Genomic DNA, 17,912 nt, shown 5'->3' with positions numbered 1-17,912 from the left:
ATGTCCTGGTGGCTCGGTGTCACTCTTCTTTTCACAAGAAACTTCATTAGAGAGCTGTAAGTTCCCCTTGACTGGGGCCCTCGGTGAGGAGTGTTTCCCCTTCCTGTGCTGGCTACTGTCATCAGGTCTTGGCAACCTGTTTCACCTTTACTGCATTTAACAGACCTGACTTTAAAAAGCCACGCTAACCTTTTGGAGAAATGCTTGTTGGTGTGACTACCAATTGTTTTTTAAATACTTGCCTTTTATCTGTTTTGTAGTAGTGAACACAACAAACAAGTAAACAGCCAGGCTTCCTAACGTGCATTGCCAAACATATCAATTTGAGCCACTGGGATATTTTGTTGCCATGAAAGAATTGTTTAACACTTGCCCCAAAATGCTAAGCTTAAGTTACACCATCCAAAATAAACTGGAATTGTAATTTGATCTTCCCCTCACCCTATGACCTGATGTGAGTTGATTTGGTACCCACTAGTCAATTTCATCCGTAATTATAAATCGTTCCCGAGCAGTTTGGCTGTCACCCACTTCATGTCTGAAAGTCTTCCTGTCCTCTCACTTTATTTTATTTTCAAAATTATTTTTTTCTTTTTTCTCCTTTTAGTGTGGAAGCAATGCACCAGAGAGTGCTCAGTTTCACTTTTTTCAGTCACTAGGGCTCATTACTAATTTTAGTGGAAGGAACCAGCACTGAGATTTGTGTAACTGTACTTGTAACCTGCAGGGATTTGTTTTCATTCATTTCTTGGGATTTCTAGATCAGTGGTTCTCAGCCTGTGGGTTGTGACCCCTTTGGGGGCTGAACAACCCTTTCACAGGGGTTGCCAAGGCCAACAGAAAACAGATATTTACATTACGATTCATAACAGTAGCAAAACTACAGTTACTAAGTAGCAGTGAAAATAACTTTATGGTTGGGGGTCACCAAAATGTGAGGAATTGTATTAAAGGGTCACACCATTAGGAAGGTTGAGAATCACTGCTCTAGACTAAACTATAAGTAAGCCAAGCTCCCCCCTACCCCGTTCCCTTCAGAGTTTGATAAGAGATCAGGGAAGGGCAAAGCTTATGTTCACTACCATAGCAACTGTTCTGTTTTAAAAGAATAACAGAGATATGCCACTAGGTAAAATGTAGCAATACATAGGAAGAATACCTTTATTACATTTGTCATTCCATCATCAGTCTCGCTTTCTCTCTAATGGAGGTACACACTTTAAGGTTTTATTTTCGGTGCATCAGGAACCAATAAATCTGTGGCAGAGTTAACCTATGCATGGCAAAATACATAAAATACATATTCCTTTGTTTCATAATAAATAAACCTGTAACATGATAAAGAATAGTGCAAACTACCATTGAAAAAGTTGTATAAATAAAACAACTCGTACATCAGGAATATTTTGTCCTAACAAATTTACAGTACATAAGTTATCCCACCCAAGTTCATACCTTATCATTTCTATTTGAAAGGACTTTGAAAGTAAATAACAGGGAAAAAAATCAAACTTTTAAAATGTAGAATTATTTTATATTCAAGTTGTAGGTCTTTCTCTTTGTAAAGGAGGGTCTGCATGTATCATATTCACTGTAACAATCTGAAGACAACATTGAAAGGTGTCCACGTAACAGCACCATGCATTGTACTAGTAATATATCTATAAACTATAATCTCATCAACACAAGGCAGAAAGACATGCAGGAAGAGTCTTGGGTTTTCACATTACCTTGTCCATTCAAGTAAGCTTAAAAATATATTTTATATTTTCCCACTTTTCTTTTTTCTTAAATAAACCATGGATCATAAATGACAATCTTTCACCAAAATGTATAATATATTTCTTTGGTGTGCTTTGAACTCTTCCAGAAAAAGAAAAAGATCTTTAAAAATAAATTAATTAAAAAACTGTACAAATAAAAGTATTCACAGACACTTATTAACAATGACAAGACTACATCAACCACTCACAGCACACAAAACAGATTTCTACAAATCCTGGGGCGGGGGGTGTCTTCAAGGTCTCTGAGGATAAATTAGTTCTCTTTAGTATATGTGTGATGTTTCTGCTGGACTACAGTTTGCACAGGAGATGTGTTGTACCAACTGAACATAAACTGACCAAGAGTTATTGTCCTAGGTCCTTGATCCTTTGTATCCTGGCTTGACAGCCCTGGCAAAGGTCACACATTCATCAGTGTTTGGTGATAACTATAGACCTTTTAAAAAATTTAACATATACAGCAACTCCTCCTCTTGTAATGTAAATCATATACTTCACACTGTCATTTTCAAATGGAAGAGGATTCAGTGCTCATGGCGCAGGGGAAAGAAATGCATTAAAAATAACTTTCAAAAAAGGTTGACACAGTAATATAAAAAGGAGTTGGCCTGTTTAAAAAAAAAAAAAAGCTTTAAAAAATAGGCAGGATGCCACCATAACACCTCCTCAGCCTTTACTGTGCATGCTGGCACCCCAAAAAACTCATGGTCAAAACGTAACTCATGACTCCTTATTACCCAACCAGTTAAGATGCAGCAAGAGGCAGCAGCATCTAAAATTCCCAGTTTAAAAACAAAAGGGCAGCACAACCCAGCAGAGGGAAAAGAAAGCTCTTGAACTACTCTAGTTTACAAAAGATCACAGTTTCCCAGTTGTCTGTCTTAGCAGCTCTTCTGTCTCTGCTTGAACAATCACAGTAGCATGATACAGGGGGGTACAGCAAGGTGGCTGCACTTTGCTTATTTATTTATTTTTTGCTTCATTTTTTTTAAAATCACACAAGGAAAGATACTGAAGGAACAATCCTGTATAAAAATATCATGTTATGGTGAGATTGGTAATAAAAGCATAGGAATTAAAATGATAAATATTAGAAATTAAGGTTTTGTTTGTTTGTTTGTTTGATACAAAGACTTTTGGATACAGGCACAGTCCAGGGTCTGTTGTCAATGCAGCAAGTGCGTGTTTTACAATCAAGAGGCCTTTGCAGAATTAGGTCTCTATAAGAAGGCTCAAAAGCAGCCCTCATTATGGTGCCAAAGGCATCTGAGAGGCACTCCGGGACATGAAGAGGGCCTGGTTGATATGTTAAGGTCTGACTTAATGTTCTTTTTTTCTCCCATTTACTAGATACACACACACACACACACACACACACACACACACACACACACACACACACACTGTATTGGCAGTGTACATCTCAATTTCTCCACTAATTTTCCTCTATGGACTCTGCCTCCAGGCCTGTCCCACTGCAATGGACAAGTCTAGCTTGGTTGCTTTTATTTGTTTGCTATTATTTTTTTTTTTCTTCAGTGTTAAGAGATTAAACCCAGAGCCTCATGCATGCTAGGCAATCGCTCTACCACTGAGCTGTATCTCCAGTCCTGTTTTTTTTTATTTGTTTGTTTTTTGTTTTTTTACGAGAAAGAGAAAAAAACCCCAAATATCTTAATTAAATGTATAAACACCATAGGGTTTCATACTGAATAAATAGGGCTAATTAGACCCGGTGGCAAGTCTGAGTCACCAGTTTGTCTCAGGTTAGGCTATGGTCCAAGGACTCCCACTCACTATCTAACTTATTAATAACCATTCTAATGTATCGTCCGCACAACTTCAGGGTTCCCGTACATTTCCTCATCTTCAGACTCAGAGGTGGTTCCATTGCTGGAAGGTGTGTGGAGGTGGCTGGGGGCCCCACTGGCCTGGCAAACGTACCACTCATTGAGGTTGGCCACCTGAGGGGACAGAGTGCTGGATCGACTCCTTGCTGGGTCCAGCACAGGGGACAAAGTGTCACCCACTGGAGTCCCCACTGATGAGTAACCAAGGGCTCCTGGAGAAGGTGGGGGGGACTTGCAGTGAATCTTCATGTGCTTCCTCAGAGAGCTTGGGTGAGTATAGGATTTATCACAGCCTCGAATCTTACAGTAGTAGGGCTTGTCGCTGGTATGGACATGGGAGTGTTTCTTTCGATCACTGCTATTGGCAAACTTCCTGTCACAGCCATCAAATTCACATTTGAAAGGCTTTTCCCCTGTAACAAAACACAGGAAAGGTTAACAATGGCTTCCCAGAGACCTCTCATTTGAAGAAATCTTAGAACAGAACCAGGGTACATTCCTGTCCCCACCACCAAGAGCAACTCCCAGCTTTATTCCTAACTGCAGTGTTCCAGGCATGCAAGGGAGGAGACACTACAAGGATTGGCCTGTGTCCACTGGCCTGGAGGCTTTGCTTGGACTTGGGTTGTGAGGGACCAGATGTTGGCTCCTATAGCACCAGAGGTGTCAGAGTGAAATCTAAGTAAAGTCCAGGATGTGCCTCTAAAGGCCACTAAGGGCCTCCATTCTACCCCACCACACACACACACACACACACACACACACACACACACACACACACACACACACACACACTCCCTTAGGGTCTCAACACAGAAGAATGCAAGTGCAAGATTCCCCTGTTAAGATAAATACCGATGAAACCATAATTTCAAAACAATGGGTAGAGTGAAAACCAAAGAAAAAGAAAAACACACATGAACATACAGACTAATTTACAGTGGCTTGGGGGTACAGTAAGATGACAATGGCATGTTATTGAGACTCTCCCTAGATTTCACTGGTGGGAAAAGGAGAAAAACTGAACACGCCTGTGAAACACATAATCTTATCCCAAGATTTTACAAAGCTGGTTGGACAGAGGTCAGGCCTTGGCTTCTGCATTCCACCATCTACCCCTGTAACTCCAAGGGGTAAGCGGAGCAGACTCCAGTGAACACTGCAGCCTCAGCAGAACCTGCCTTTGCCTTGTGCCCTAAGGAAACGTATCCTGACAGCTTTCGTCACTCCTTAATAATCAAAACCAATTTTTTTAAACCGAAGTCCTTTGACCTGTCACTTCTTTTAATGTATCCATCAGCCCCAAGAACACAACTTCTTAAACACAATGCCACACGTCCAGAAAGTGAGACTGCTTAGTTAGCTGTAACTAGGGAGATTTAGCCAAATTATTTCGGTGTTTACAAACAAGAGAAGATGACAACAGGTTAGATTATAACTGAGTTTCCCTCTGACATCAGTGTCTACGAGCTTGATGTATTCAGGCCCAAAACTGAATAAGTCATCTCAGTACTGTTTTTTATACTAAATTTCTTTCAATTAAGCGGATTAAAATAACAAAAAACCAAAACAAACCAGCAGCTGCTCTGACACAACATACAGCAATGTTCTTGTTTTAGATAGTGTATTTCAAAAGGCAGAACAGTAGATAAATTTCTGTGGTTAATTATCTTATTTTCTCCCTACAAATATTTCAATGAGGTCTTCTTTTCTTTCATATTTCATCAATGGTAACTGCTCCAATGCCAGAGTATAACACAGCTGAAAATATTTAGATGCCTAAAATATAACTTTCCATAACTGGAAATGCTGTTTAAAAATGAAATTAGTTATTCTTGAAATGTGCCTTCTACATTAATCCACCAGTAGAAGGGATACACAGCTCACATTGATAACCACCACCTTTAAAATTCTCTACAGATGGGATGGAACAAAACAAAATTAATCCCTTGCTCCAGAACACTGATTTGTCAGGACTTCTGTGTTACACTGTAAGTCCAAGGTAAGCCTCATTTAACATAGCATCCTTTAAATACATATTATGTGTTATATATTTATATACATGTACTATATATACATATAATCAGCCCTTCAATATGTAGGCTTAAATGGTTTTATGCATTCTAAGCAAATGCACTGCATTTCAAAATTCTCATTTTTCTGAGCAGCCTACATATCTTGGATTGGGAAAAGCCAAGTGTTTTGAATATTGCTGGTTCCTCCATGACCCTGGAGAAAGAGCCGCAGGACTCAGTGAAGGAGACACGGGGTGGAAATCAAGGAAGAAGTTAGGGAATAAAGGCCAGGAAAAGAGAGGAAGAAAAAGAAGCTAGATATAATTGAACAGCCCATGTTGTTTAGGGGCCTAGGAAGTCCTAACCAGAAGGGCTGGGCGACCCCAGTGTTTCCGTTACAGACACTGACAGAGGGGTCATGTCAAAATTGAACTATGCAGAGTTTTGGAGACTTGGTGCTTGTAGCAAAGAGCCGTGTGGATATTGCCTAGATCTTGCCAACTCCCTCTAGACACCAGCCAGACACAGGTTATAAATGCAGCTGAGGGCACGTGGGTCAGGAAACAGGCCTTCAGGAGTGGCCTGGGGATTAGTCCTTTGATCCATCTGTTCTGGGATCCCAGATAACCCCACAAGGGAAGGCAGTGTGGCACCGAGGAAAGGAAGTAGAGATGTTCTATCTCTCCATACAACGCCCAATGGCTCAGAAAGCCCTGGGACAGCCAAACACTAGCACACTCGCTATGAACTGAATCCTGTGGTACCAGCATCCATCCCTCTCGAGGGGCGCCCCACAAGCTCCAGCAAGGGTCCATGCAGCCTCTGGGAGTGGGAACAAGAAACATAACCATCCCCATTACGTGGAACCAGAAAGAAAATCCCGCCGCGGGTCCCCTCCACCACTTGCTGCCTCGGATAGGGTCAGAGGGTAGCCTATCCTGTGGGAACCCAAAAGCCATGATGTGAGTCTGTCTGTCAGTTTCTCCTTGGTCAGCTGCCAGCAGCCTCCAGGGTAAGGTCCACTCGCTTCCCGAGGCCTGGGAAAATGGAGAGGGCCCAAAGCCTCCTGCACAGCATTTTGAAGTTCCCTTTAGCCCTGGCTGCGAGGGGGAAGTGTTGAGCACGCAGCTGCCTTAGCTAGCCTGGTTGTTTTTATGAGAGTCTCGTGGGAAGTTTCCGTTTGGAAAAGTCATTAAGGAGAATTGATTCCAGTTACAGAAAGGGAAGAGAAAAAAAAAAAGAGGCCTCAAGGGAAAACGTACTTCTAGACGGTCCTGTCCTTGTGCGGGTCCTGCGGGTCACAGGGAGGCCCGCAAGGTGTCGGGCCACAAGAGCAAGGCCTGGGGCTGCGAACCAGGAGGCTCTTATAAAGTCCTCAAGGCCTCGCTCGGGCCTACGCCCTACATAAGGGCCCATGTTTGGGGCTGCCTCTTGGTCTCTGATGCGCAGATAAATCAGTCAAGTGATTATGGAATGTAAACTCAGGTTACCAAAGTGTCCTCAGAGGAGTAATATTGCCTATCATATAAATCTCGACTACACCCGCGCTGCACAGCTTTAGCCTGGCCGGACTGTGCATTCTACAGGGACACTGGACCCATCCCTCTACAGCCCCGCGCCTCAGCCTTCCTCACCAGAGCCACGACGTTGGGTACAATGGGAGGGGGCATGCTCATGGAGTTGAGTTTTCCCCCGAGTTCCACAGAGGGGTAGGCCTTGCCGACCCAGGAAACCACTCTCTCAGCGGGACTAGAACCTTCTTTAAAAGGGCAAAACCCAACACACTCTGGGTAGGGCCGGTGGAATGTGAGTGAGTGGGTGCGTGAGGTTATGTAAATGAAGTGTTAAGTGAGGATGTATGTGCAAGGGAAGTCGTGGTGTCAGGGGTGTGTGCACGAGGTCAGGAATATGTGAACTAGTGTGAGATGAGCGCTCGTGAAGAGCGTGTGTAAGAGTTCGTGTGAATGGCTGGAGACCTCCTGAGGTTCCAGGGTTGAGGTTCCAGGGTACCGGCCCCGGAGGCACCGGGACCCCTCTTCCCGGGTGAGGCCGCACTGATCAGCCCCCAAACTGCAGCGAATCCCACGCGCCCCTCCCACGCCGTATCTCGGCAACGCAGCGGTCGCTCGAGGCCTGCGTCCCGTGGGGAAGGAAGGTGCCACCGGGCGAGCCCAGCCAGAGGTCCTTCCCCATGGGCCTCCGGACCTCCCGAGGCCGGGCGCGTGGGGGCTGCCGACCGTCCTGGGCGCCTTCCTGCTGCTGCTGCTGCTCCCGGGCGGCGGCGGTGGCGGCTGGAGCGCTTTACCGGTCCCGGCGGAGGGGCTGCGGGCGCGCTGGAGACTCCGCCAAGAGGGAGGCCAGCGCGGGGCCTGTGTGTGCTATCGAATTACTTATTCATAGAAAAAAAAAGGGGGGGGGAGGAGAGAAAAAAAAAGAAGTCACATGTCCGGGTTATACGTATGCGGAGAAGCAGCAGAAGGAGGGAAAAATGAAAGCGAGCAGAAGGCGAAGCAGCGGCGAGGAGGCGGCGCAGGCGGTGGCGGCGGCGGCGGCGCGGCCGGGGACAGACACCCACCTGTATGAGTGCGCTTGTGGATCTTGAGGTTCTCGGAGCGCGCGAAGACCTTGCCGCAGCCCGGGAACGGGCAGGGGAAGGGCTTCTCGCCGGTGTGCACGCGGATGTGGTTGATGAGTTTGTACTTGGCCTTGAAGGGCTTGCCCTCGCGCGGACAGTCCTCCCAGAAGCAGACGTGGCTGCTCTGCTCCGGGCCTCCCACGTGCTCCACCGTGACGTGGTTCACCAGCTCGTGCATGGTGCCGAAAGTTTTGGAGCAGGGCTTGGCGCTGCTGGCCGCGAGCGGCGGCGGCGGCCCGGCTAGCTCCTCCGGGTCCAGCCACTTGCAGATGAGCTCCCGCTTGATTGGCTGCCGCATGTAGCGCAGGAAGGCCCCGGCCGCCCCCGGGAGGTGGGGGTGGTGCGGGTGCGGCGCGGGCGCCGGCGGCGGCGCCGGGGGAGGCGCGTGGTGCTGCAGGTGGGGCCCCGGCCCCGCGGCCGCCGCGGCCGCCGCCGCCGCAGCCAGGTTCAGGTTTAAGTTCACGGCTCCGTAGCCGTGCAAGGCGGCAGCCGCGGCGGCCGCCACCGCCCCGTAGTGCGCGTCCCCTGAGCGCGGAGCGAAGGGTGGCTCCGCGCGGCCGTACAGCTCGGCCGCAGCCGCCGCGGCGGCCGCCAGCCCCAAGCGCATCTGGCCGTTGAGCGGGTGACCGCCGGGAGCCCCCGGAGAGTCGTGCAGCGCGGGAAAGAGCGCGGGGCCGCCACCGTCCCGGCCCGCGTAGGTGCCGCTGGCCGAGATGAACATCCCGGCCGGGTGGGGAGGCGGGGTCGGGTGCTGGGGGGAGCTGCTGCCGGACCGCTGCTCCCCTCCGAGCGGGGCCCCGTGCATGGCCGCCGCGGGGGCCGTGGCGGAAAGGTCCCTCCGGAGGACGAAGTCCCTGCTGTGGCCTTTGCCGCTGCTGCCGCCGCCGCCACTGTTGGTGGCGGTGTAGCCCGAGAGGGCAGAAGGAGGAGGCGGGGGAGGGGGAGAGGGGGACTGGGAGGGAGGAAGAGGAGGGGCTGGAGGCGGGGGCGCCGAGGCTTGCGCGCCACCGCTGCCCCCGCCGTCGGGGTGGGTGCGGGCGCCCGGGTGCGCCTCTGAGGCCGCGGACCGGGCAGCGGGCGCGGGAGCCTGGGGCTGTCCCTGGAGCGCCTGAGCGGGAGGGCTGGGGCCATGCCCACTGGCCTGGGCCATGTGCTCGGGTCCGAGCGCAGTGCTGGCCGCGCCGGGGTCAATGTCTGGGTCCCGCGGGTGGAGATGCGCGGCGGCGGCGCGGAGTTGGGAGTGGGCGGGCGGGCCGGCCAGCACCGGGAAGCCTGTCATATTCTGAAGCTGTTGGGCCTGAGCCGTTGCCAAATCCGCTAATCTCAGCGCTGGCGGGTTCCTCTTGCTCAAAGGGGGCTCCATCATAACTATACAATCAGGCCCATAGACCCTCGCCGGGGGCACTTTCCCCCCTCTCTGCCCGCCTTCAAAAACATGTATATATTAGGCGCTCTTTAACTTCTTGTGTCTTGGCCTCCTAACTGCTTATTCTTGTCCCCTTTCTATCCTCCAGCGATTGGCAGAGTGAACACCACATTTGAGCTGCACAGTGGGACCGAGTTTTTGGAAATGGCACGGGTGGGATTGGAGGGAGCCGTGTGATTGGCAGCTGCCTCGGCTGCGCGATTGGCTCCGGTTCAGGCTCTGGGCTCAGCGGGAAACCGCCCCCGTGCTCCAGACCGCCTGCGTTTTCACTTCGCGCCCCCTCCTCCCCAGGAGCTCTGCATGCCGGTTCACCCCCGGATGCCCAAGTTCCACTTGCAGAAAGTTTTGTGCGTGGCCTGCGCACTCAGTCCCCTGCGAACGTTCGTTCGGTCGACGCGCCTGGTGTGGAGAGTCTGCTAGCTCTCAGCCAGAGTGCACCCAATTGGGAGGGGTCAAGGGACCTCCCGACCACGGTCAAAGCGACGGGGTGGGGGTGGGGAAGAAACCAAGGAGGGTAGTACCCGAACACTTTCTACCTCCTCTCTTGGATCCCTGACTGCTCCCTGGACCAAGTGACCATCCTGCCATGGTATCTGTAGCGATGCCAGAAGCTTCTTATATGGACCTCGACTTCCCCTGGGCCCACGTGGGCTGTAGACTGGAGGCAGAATGAGGACGGTTATTAAACGTTATTGGTTGCAAAACTGATGGAGCTTGGCAAAATACCAAAGTCAAAATAATATCTAATAAATCCCCAAAGGAACAGTCTTGCTTAGACCATGGGTTGCCATTCAACATAGTTCAAAGGAATGGGCTCAAGACGAAATCTCACTGCTCATGGGTTCAAGATCTGCTACTTCCAATTAGATCTCCTGAGGGGCGGGGAGGTGGGAATGTGGAGGGAGAGCCAACCTAACTTTTGCCTCTCAGAGATACAGTGGCAGAGAAGGCCAAATAGCGTCTCTCCTAAGTGAAGCCATTAAACAAGAGACGTCCTTTAAGTGAATATCTCCTTCCTGCCCAGAAGGCACTCCTCATATGTGCCTCAGTTTCTCCGGAAGGACCACAAGTTGGAACACACAAAATAAATGTTTTAAAATCAGTAAGTATCTTGCCTACTTGTTTATTAATAGAATAAGCTTCCTCCTTCTTAAACTGAAACGCCATGCTTGAAAATCAAAAATTCTAGGATCCCACGCCCTGGGTTTCAGCGAATGCTATCCCTTTGCATCCATTTGCTACCAAACCAGTTTTAAAAATAGAAGTAGGTCTCTGCATCATGGCAGGGCCGTGGGAGCAATGTGAGACCCCCCTCTTAAATAGTTTCAGTCGCCCAAAGTGTCATTTGTTTTTTATTTTAATAAAATATTCTTAATTTTGTGATGTTCTAAAATGCTCAACTCGAGCAAAAATATTTTGATCCCTTCAATATCTATAAAGTAATAATAACGAGTCGAATATGATTCCCCCCACATCGGGAGGTGGAGAGTGGGGTGGGTGGGAGGTAGTGGGGCAGGAAAGCAATAAACCATGTTCAAGCGTAATTCGTTTGCAGTTTGAGGAAAGATCAACCCCCCTCCCCCAAAAGCTGTCATCAGATCATAGCCCTCAAAATAAATATTATTTCAAAAGAGTTGATTTGCTAGCGCCATTGATATCGGTGTGAACATGCTTCAGGAGCTTCCCTATGAACCTGGGGAATGTCATTTCTCTTATAAAGCTGACAACCAAGCCATCACATTCTAAATGCCTTTTTCTGTTAGCTTAAATGAAGTTTAAATCTAGGGAAAACGCAAAGAGCTCGAGCAGACACACACACACACACAGTGGCAGTAATCAAATCCACATCTGTATTTGGGGAGAATTTTTTGATGACTTGTTTCAGACACTTAAATATTCTGAGCCAACCATGGAAAGGTTGGTGGAGAACAGTGCCATCTGTATAGATGGTGTGTAAAGGAAGTATCACATTGTGAATTATCACCACTGTCTTCATTTTCTCGAAGGACATTTCAAATGATTTTCCTTTATTTCAACCTCTTGGCAATGAACGTTCATACTGGCAGTAATGACAGCTTGGAGTGCGCTCCTGCAGGTTATCAGCAAAACAAACTAAGCCCAAAAAGTGAATAAAGAAAATAAGTACGACCTAGTTTATAATATAGACCTTTGAGCAATTTTATTGTACAATAAAGTAGGTACCTCCACCCCCTTCAAAATGGCTTTTCGTCAAAATTATAACCGCTTTGTTTCATTGAATTGCTGAAACTTAATGGTTTAATGGATGGAGGCATGAAGGAAAGGCTATAAAAATGTGGATAATGCTGCAGCAGAGCCGTGTGGAATCTGAAACCCGCCTCCTTGTACAACTCTTGTTAAACACAGCATGATATGTATCTGTCATCGATTTAATATGTCTTAATTCAAATATATCTCCCTGATCAATTTCTTTTTATGGGAGACCTAAAAAGAAAGAGAGAGAGAGAGAGAAAGAAAGAAAGTAAGGAAGGAAGGAAGAAAGGGAGAGAGAGGGAGGGAGGGAGGAAGGAAGGAAGGAAGGGAGAGAGGGGGAGGGAGGGAGGAAGGAAGAAAGGAAGGAAGGAAGGGAGAGAGGGAGAGGGAGGGAGGGAGGAAGGAAGGGGAAAGAAAACACTTTCTTTGGAAGTAACAGAGATTTGGGTGGTGACTGGAAAGGGAATATTTTAAAGTGAGTTTAATGAATATTCAAATTTATGACCCAACCCAGACCCTAAAAAGATAATTGACTCAGGTAAATCGATTTGAGATGCTAATTCTTTAAAGAAAGGGCTGGGGAGCAAAATTTCAATCAACACCAACAAGGCGCCAATAAACCGCCTGCCAATTAAACCTGAGAATAGGCCCAGCTACTTGGTCATCAGGAAGGCTCGCTGTGGATTTCCGGGATTGCCTTGCTTTATAAAAGGGCTTTTTATTTTGCAGACGCGCTTTTTGTTATTGTGATGACCTGCCTGACCCCAGGTGCTCTGTTTCTTTTTCAATCTGTTTGGGAGCCAACCCCAAACCCCCTTAAATCCCAACTTTCTAAGGACGCGATAACTAGTCACAGTCCTAAATAAACAACAATTTCCAGAGTATTGAAGAGAATAATGTACTGATTTCCAAAGCAGGGAGTAATAGATGTGTTCATGCTAATTCCTTCCTTTTCTGTGGACTGTTATCCTGAGGGTGGAACTGGTCTTCAGGGCCACTTCCCAAAACTCAAGCCCTGATCTACACTTTCTGCTGCAGAGGTCCTGGTAGGAAAGCAGAGATACAGCGTGCTTTGGAAATACCGGTGCTGGAGGCAACGCGGACTTTGGCGGCCGTAAATTTACAGACCTCGCGTTTGCTCCAGTAACCCTAACCTCTTTCTAGCCCCCCAAACAAAGGCACGGGGAGGTGGAAGGCGCAGACAACTCCCAGCTGGCCGGAACCCGACGGCCACGCCGCGGCTTAGCTGCCTAAAGGCCACAGAACTTGGCGCCTGGGGATGTTGCAGGCAGGCTTCCCGCTGTCGGGAGGGAGGGCTGCGTCTCCCAGCTCCAGGTGCCTTCCGTGCCTCACTTAACACAGTCAAGTTTCCTACGATGGGTGTGGGCAATTAATAAACTCTAAGGGAAGTGAATTGGACATTTCCTGGCTTTTGAGTCTTTGTTTGATTGTTTCTCCAGGCGGGCGGGCGTGGGGGGGGGGGGACTTGGGGAACGGTAGGGTGGACAAGAAAGGAACTGGGGAGACCCACCGAGATGCCTTTTTATTGCCCCTGCAATTGCTTTACGACTAGCCAGTCCCGCGTGGTTTCTGAGAGGCGGCCTCCTTGCGGAAGGGCTAGGTGCGGAGCGGATTTGCAGTCTAGGGCCTTAGGGATTGAGCCAGAGGCGGGTTCAAGGGCGAACGGGCACACAGGACTCCTGGAGAAGGACGGTTGAACCTGGGCGAGGATGGCCAAGGGGTGCTCGACTCATGCAGGGTGGGAATTGCTAGCAGACATGAGGGTTGTGGTGATAGTTCACCCAGAGTTTTCTACAAGCCGGAGCCAGAAAGGCAAGCGGACCAGTAAATCTTCATTTTAGCGGAGCTCTATCAGGGCAGGGAGAGGTGGCGACTGTCGGTGAAAAGGCATTTCCCAAATCAGGTTCGCTAGACTTCCAAGTCAGCAAGGTCTAAAGTCGACTCTCCTGGCCACTCGGACAGGGACCAGATTCTCCACTCGCGTCCTCACCGCTCGAGATTAGTCTGGCATGGGAGCTACGACTGGTCTCAGACACCTTGGTGCTCAAAACCGTCCGGTGGCAATTCCCAGCCCTCTGAGCATCTCTTTGGGGATTGCCACTTTCCCGCCCTTCTGAACGTTCGGAATCTTCAGGCTCCACCGACACGTGTGGTGCGAGGGGTAGCCAAAAAACGTGCTTTATTCTAAGGTTTATGATTCCTGTCACACATTCGAGGGCATGATGGAGATGGGAAGACAAAAGTCACGACTGTGTTCCTAAAACCAAGACGATAGATTGGGTGGGGTGGGGAGTGTTTTGTCCGAATCCTTTGGATAGTGAAGAACTGGCCCCATCCTGCATCCACTTGACCTTTGCATTGACAAGCTGTTGGGGAAAAAAAAATAATCAACTTACTTCTACAGTTCCAAAGATAAGTTATGTGAAATCTGCCTGTGGTCAAATATTCCCATTTGGTTCAAAATTATTTTTACAGTCAGAAATAGAGGTTGTTTGAGAAAGGCCTTTGATCACTAGGATTGAAGATTTCTTGAGAAACACACTGCTTTATCCTAAAACAGGCTCAGAAGGTCCAAGTGAGAACCACAAAATGTTTTTATATTGTCAAGGTTCACACAAAAGCCTAATTTTAAGATGAAGAAAAGAGATGGACTTTTCTTCATCTCTCAAACTTGACTATCTTGGAAGTCAGATAGAGATGCAAGCAGAAACTTCAATGTATTTATTTATTTATTTCAAAATTGGGGTGTTGTTCTCCTACTAAACACCCCCTTCAGTATCTACGCTTCAATATTTGAAGAAGCTGTTGAGATAAATCAAATAGTGACACGTTGATGGTTTTACTGTGCAAGCAATATGGTTGACATATGGCATTGTTATTTATGAATGACAGCATAAATTGTATTACAAAGTCTACTGCAATAATACTGCACTTTATTGGAAAGCTGATGGCTTGTCGGTGTTCAAACTCCGGGTTTGCCTGGGAGCCCAAAGGATAACAATCTTTGAAATAATTAAATATGCTCCTGTAAGCTACAGCCTCCTCCTTTTTTTTTTTTTCCTGTTTGTTTTTGTTTTGTCTTCCAGCATTGAAAACATTCCTATCAAAAAGAGGAGATGAGGCAAGGACAATCAGTTCTCTTCTTACTCCAAAACCACAATTACTGTCACCCAGTTGGGGGGGGCTGGGTGGCTGACGGCCTCTTCACCCCCATTCTGAGAAGTACAAAAGTATTTGTATTCTTGTCACCAAACTACTGGTGGGCACATATTTTATACTGAGATTTTTTTTTTTAAATTATCTCGACTACAGAGTTAACTATGAAGAGAAAAAAGTGAAGCCATGGGAAAGCTTTGTCTTATGGGATCTTCACTCACACCCTCCTTCTTAATGTAATTTAACAGTTAAAGCTTTGGCTGGGCTTTTCACAACTTCCTCTTCTTTTACATTACACCTTTCTAAAGTCCTGACAAAAGACTTTTGTTCTAGGTGGGTTTTACAGAGGGGGCTTCTCAGAGCACACATGTGGTCTTTCATGGGTCAGGGGTCACCCAACTTAGGAGTAGCTGAGAAAGCAGAATCAAAAATGACTTTCAACTTAATATCCTGTTGATGAGTTGTTGAATTTTAACCCTGTGATATAGATGATGGTGGTACTAGAACCCTGTAAAAAAGGAAATTATTATTATTAATACTAATGTTATTTTGGTCTAAGATATAAAGACAATGTATTCCATACTTTTCCTCACAGCTCCTTTTTTTTAAGCCCCATTTTTATTTCTTTCTTTAAGAAAAAGAAATCAAAATTTATATGTTACTGGGGTCAAGAGTTTGTTTGTTTGGTTTCTCCTGCCTCATAATGTATACCTATATGTGTGAGAACACAGTGGGTGAAAACACAATGTATTTATTCTTCTTTGTGTGCACATGATGCTACAAGAGGTCTCAGTAGACACCATTCAGAGGCCTGCAGACCGAACGGAGTTGTTCGATGCTGGATGCTGGGATGCTTGTGGGATTTGCTTCCCCCCATACCCTATTTTTATTTTTGTAAACACACCACAAATTTTTGATCAAGCCTTGATTCTCTCCACTTGCTGGAAAATGTACCCTTGCTAGGAGCCCAGGGGCGGATATCCTCCTCAGCCACAAGGTGAGGTTTTGCCCTGTTTGGAAAGAACAGTTTGGAGGAACTTAAAAAGAACAAACATGCTTGCTGTCGGTGGGGAGTTTGACATCACTGCAGACCAGCCCTTCTAGAAACCTGCTGAAAAAATGAATTAATTCACGGTGTCTTCCCTCCCTCTCTCCCTCCTCCCCTCCCTCCCTCTCTTCCTTTCCTTTCCTTCCTTCCTTCCTTCCTTCCTTCCTTCCTTCCTTCCTTCCTTCCTTCCTTCCTTCCTTCCTCAAAGGAACCCACGTCTACTTTTGAGGCAACAATCCAGAAGGCCTTTGCACACACACACACACCCTTGTTCTTTCCCTCTCGCTCTTCTCTCTCCTTCCTTTAAAAAAAAAAAAAAAAAAAAAAAAAAAAAAAACCTCAAGAAGGAAAAGGTTGTTTTTTTTTTTTTTTTTTTTTTTCGGTTTGCGGAGAAATAAAATACTTCTGAGAGGGTATGGAGACGTGACTTTGAACTTGGCTCAGCTCCTCTGTTTCCTGCAGTGAGAGGAGAACTGGAGCTGGGAAAGAATAGCCGGGAGGGCTCAGCCCGCGAGCTCTCCGGCGGGAATTAAGGCGTCTGCCCTACCGCTCGGCCCTGGAATCCAGCGCGAGCAAGCGCCCAGCCGCGCCGTCCTGAAATGCGGGCGCAGCAAAGGAGAAATCAAAGCGGAAGGAGAGAATAGGTCAAAAAGAAGAGGGAGGGAAGAGTGGGGAGGGGTGAGAAAGTGGGGGAGAAGGAAAACCTGCGACTGTGGGGGCTGGAAAGAGGGGAATAAGGTCTTTGGATGGCTAAGGCTGTTACTCTCACAACCAATCTCAGGTTTAAAAAAAATGGGAGGGTGATATTTTTAGAGCAAACTGTTAAATGCATTTTTCAGTATAAATTGATAAATAAGGTAAGCAAATGTGAAAGATTAAAAAGGGCAGATTTTTTTTAATTAAAAAAAAGTCTGTCTGCTTAGGTAGTCTCCCTCCCTTCCCCTTTCCCTCCCCCCTTCTCCCTCCTGCAGTCTAGCAGGCCAGTTTGGCATCTGCCCTTTGAGAGAAGAGGTAGGGGTGTGGTGTGGAAAGAGGACTATTTCCTCCCTCCAGCTTCCAGGAAAGCTCATGATTTCAGACACGACGCCTTCTTCTCCTGGGCGTCCCTCCCCTCCCCCTTGGCAGGGAAGCGGGAACACAGAGGGAGCGAAGGGAGCCGTTAGAGAAGCGGCTGCGGCCAGCTTCAACAGTTGAGCCAGACCCCCTTAAGGTATGAGAATCTGCCTGAGCAGGCAGGAGATCCCAGTTCACTCCAACACTTCTGAACAAGAGTACTCCACCAGCGTTTTTGGTGATTTCACTTCAGTATAAAATTTCAAAGTGTGTGCTTATTCTCTGGCCCGAATTTTATCTCAGTTCCCAGAGATTTATAAATAAAAGTAGTTCTCAGACCTGCCAAAGGCGAAGAAAGACTTTAGCCACAGGCTGTCCTTCCCCAGACTCTGGGCCCGCAATTCCCTCTCCCGTTACCACTTGAGTGCGATCCGAGGGCCGTGGGATGTCCTTAATGGTCAGCCAGCCTGGGGTCGAGGGCGGCGCTTGGGTGAAGAATGAGTGACATTTACCGTAAAGAAGGTTTAAGCCCCACAGTTTATTTTTCCGAGGCCCTGAGCCTGATATATCAACAGCCAAATTAAGGCCTAAACCTTGCTTGACTCTAGGCATCCCACTTCCTAGTCCAATGTGGCCGTGTCAGTGGACATCCACCCTGAGGAGGACACTGTCTTTAAACGACTTCCAAACAA

At 47.5% G+C, this 17,912-nt stretch overlaps 1 protein-coding gene and 1 long non-coding RNA gene across 2 annotated transcripts; one reads left to right on the top strand and one right to left on the bottom strand.

The window, feature by feature from the left end:
* Positions 1 to 1,130: 1,130 nt before the first annotated feature.
* Positions 1,131 to 9,805, bottom strand: Zic5 (Zic family member 5). Its single transcript, XM_052732390.1, has 2 exons — positions 8,225 to 9,805; positions 1,131 to 4,047 (listed from the first exon to the last, which is right to left on the bottom strand). Exons 1-2 carry the CDS (start codon positions 9,648 to 9,650, stop codon positions 3,605 to 3,607), a joined length of 1,869 nt encoding a protein of 622 aa, XP_052588350.1. The 5' UTR covers positions 9,651 to 9,805; the 3' UTR covers positions 1,131 to 3,604.
* LOC128107015 (uncharacterized) lies at positions 8,861 to 10,812 on the top strand. The gene is made up of 2 exons (XR_008216908.1): positions 8,861 to 8,978; positions 9,799 to 10,812. It is a non-coding gene; the product is annotated as an uncharacterized LOC128107015 (long non-coding RNA).
* The last annotated feature ends 7,100 nt before the right edge of the window (positions 10,813 to 17,912 follow it).

Source organism: Peromyscus californicus, unplaced genomic scaffold, assembly GCF_007827085.1.
Source record: "Peromyscus californicus insignis strain IS unplaced genomic scaffold, ASM782708v3 Scaffold_12__1_contigs__length_115047231, whole genome shotgun sequence".
Taxonomy (NCBI): domain Eukaryota; kingdom Metazoa; phylum Chordata; class Mammalia; order Rodentia; family Cricetidae; genus Peromyscus; species Peromyscus californicus.
The sequence above is the reverse complement of the archived record's forward strand: the minus strand, read 5'-3'. Positions and strand labels throughout refer to the sequence as shown.

Coding starts and splice junctions, on each gene's coding strand:
- Zic5 (XM_052732390.1), bottom strand. CDS start 9,650: ATGATGGAGCCCCCTTTGAGCAAGAGGAACCCGCCAGCGCTGAGATTA. Junction 4,048..8,224: donor CCACAAGCGCACTCATACAG/GTGGGTGTCTGT, acceptor GTTTTGTTACAG/GGGAAAAGCCTTTCAAATGT.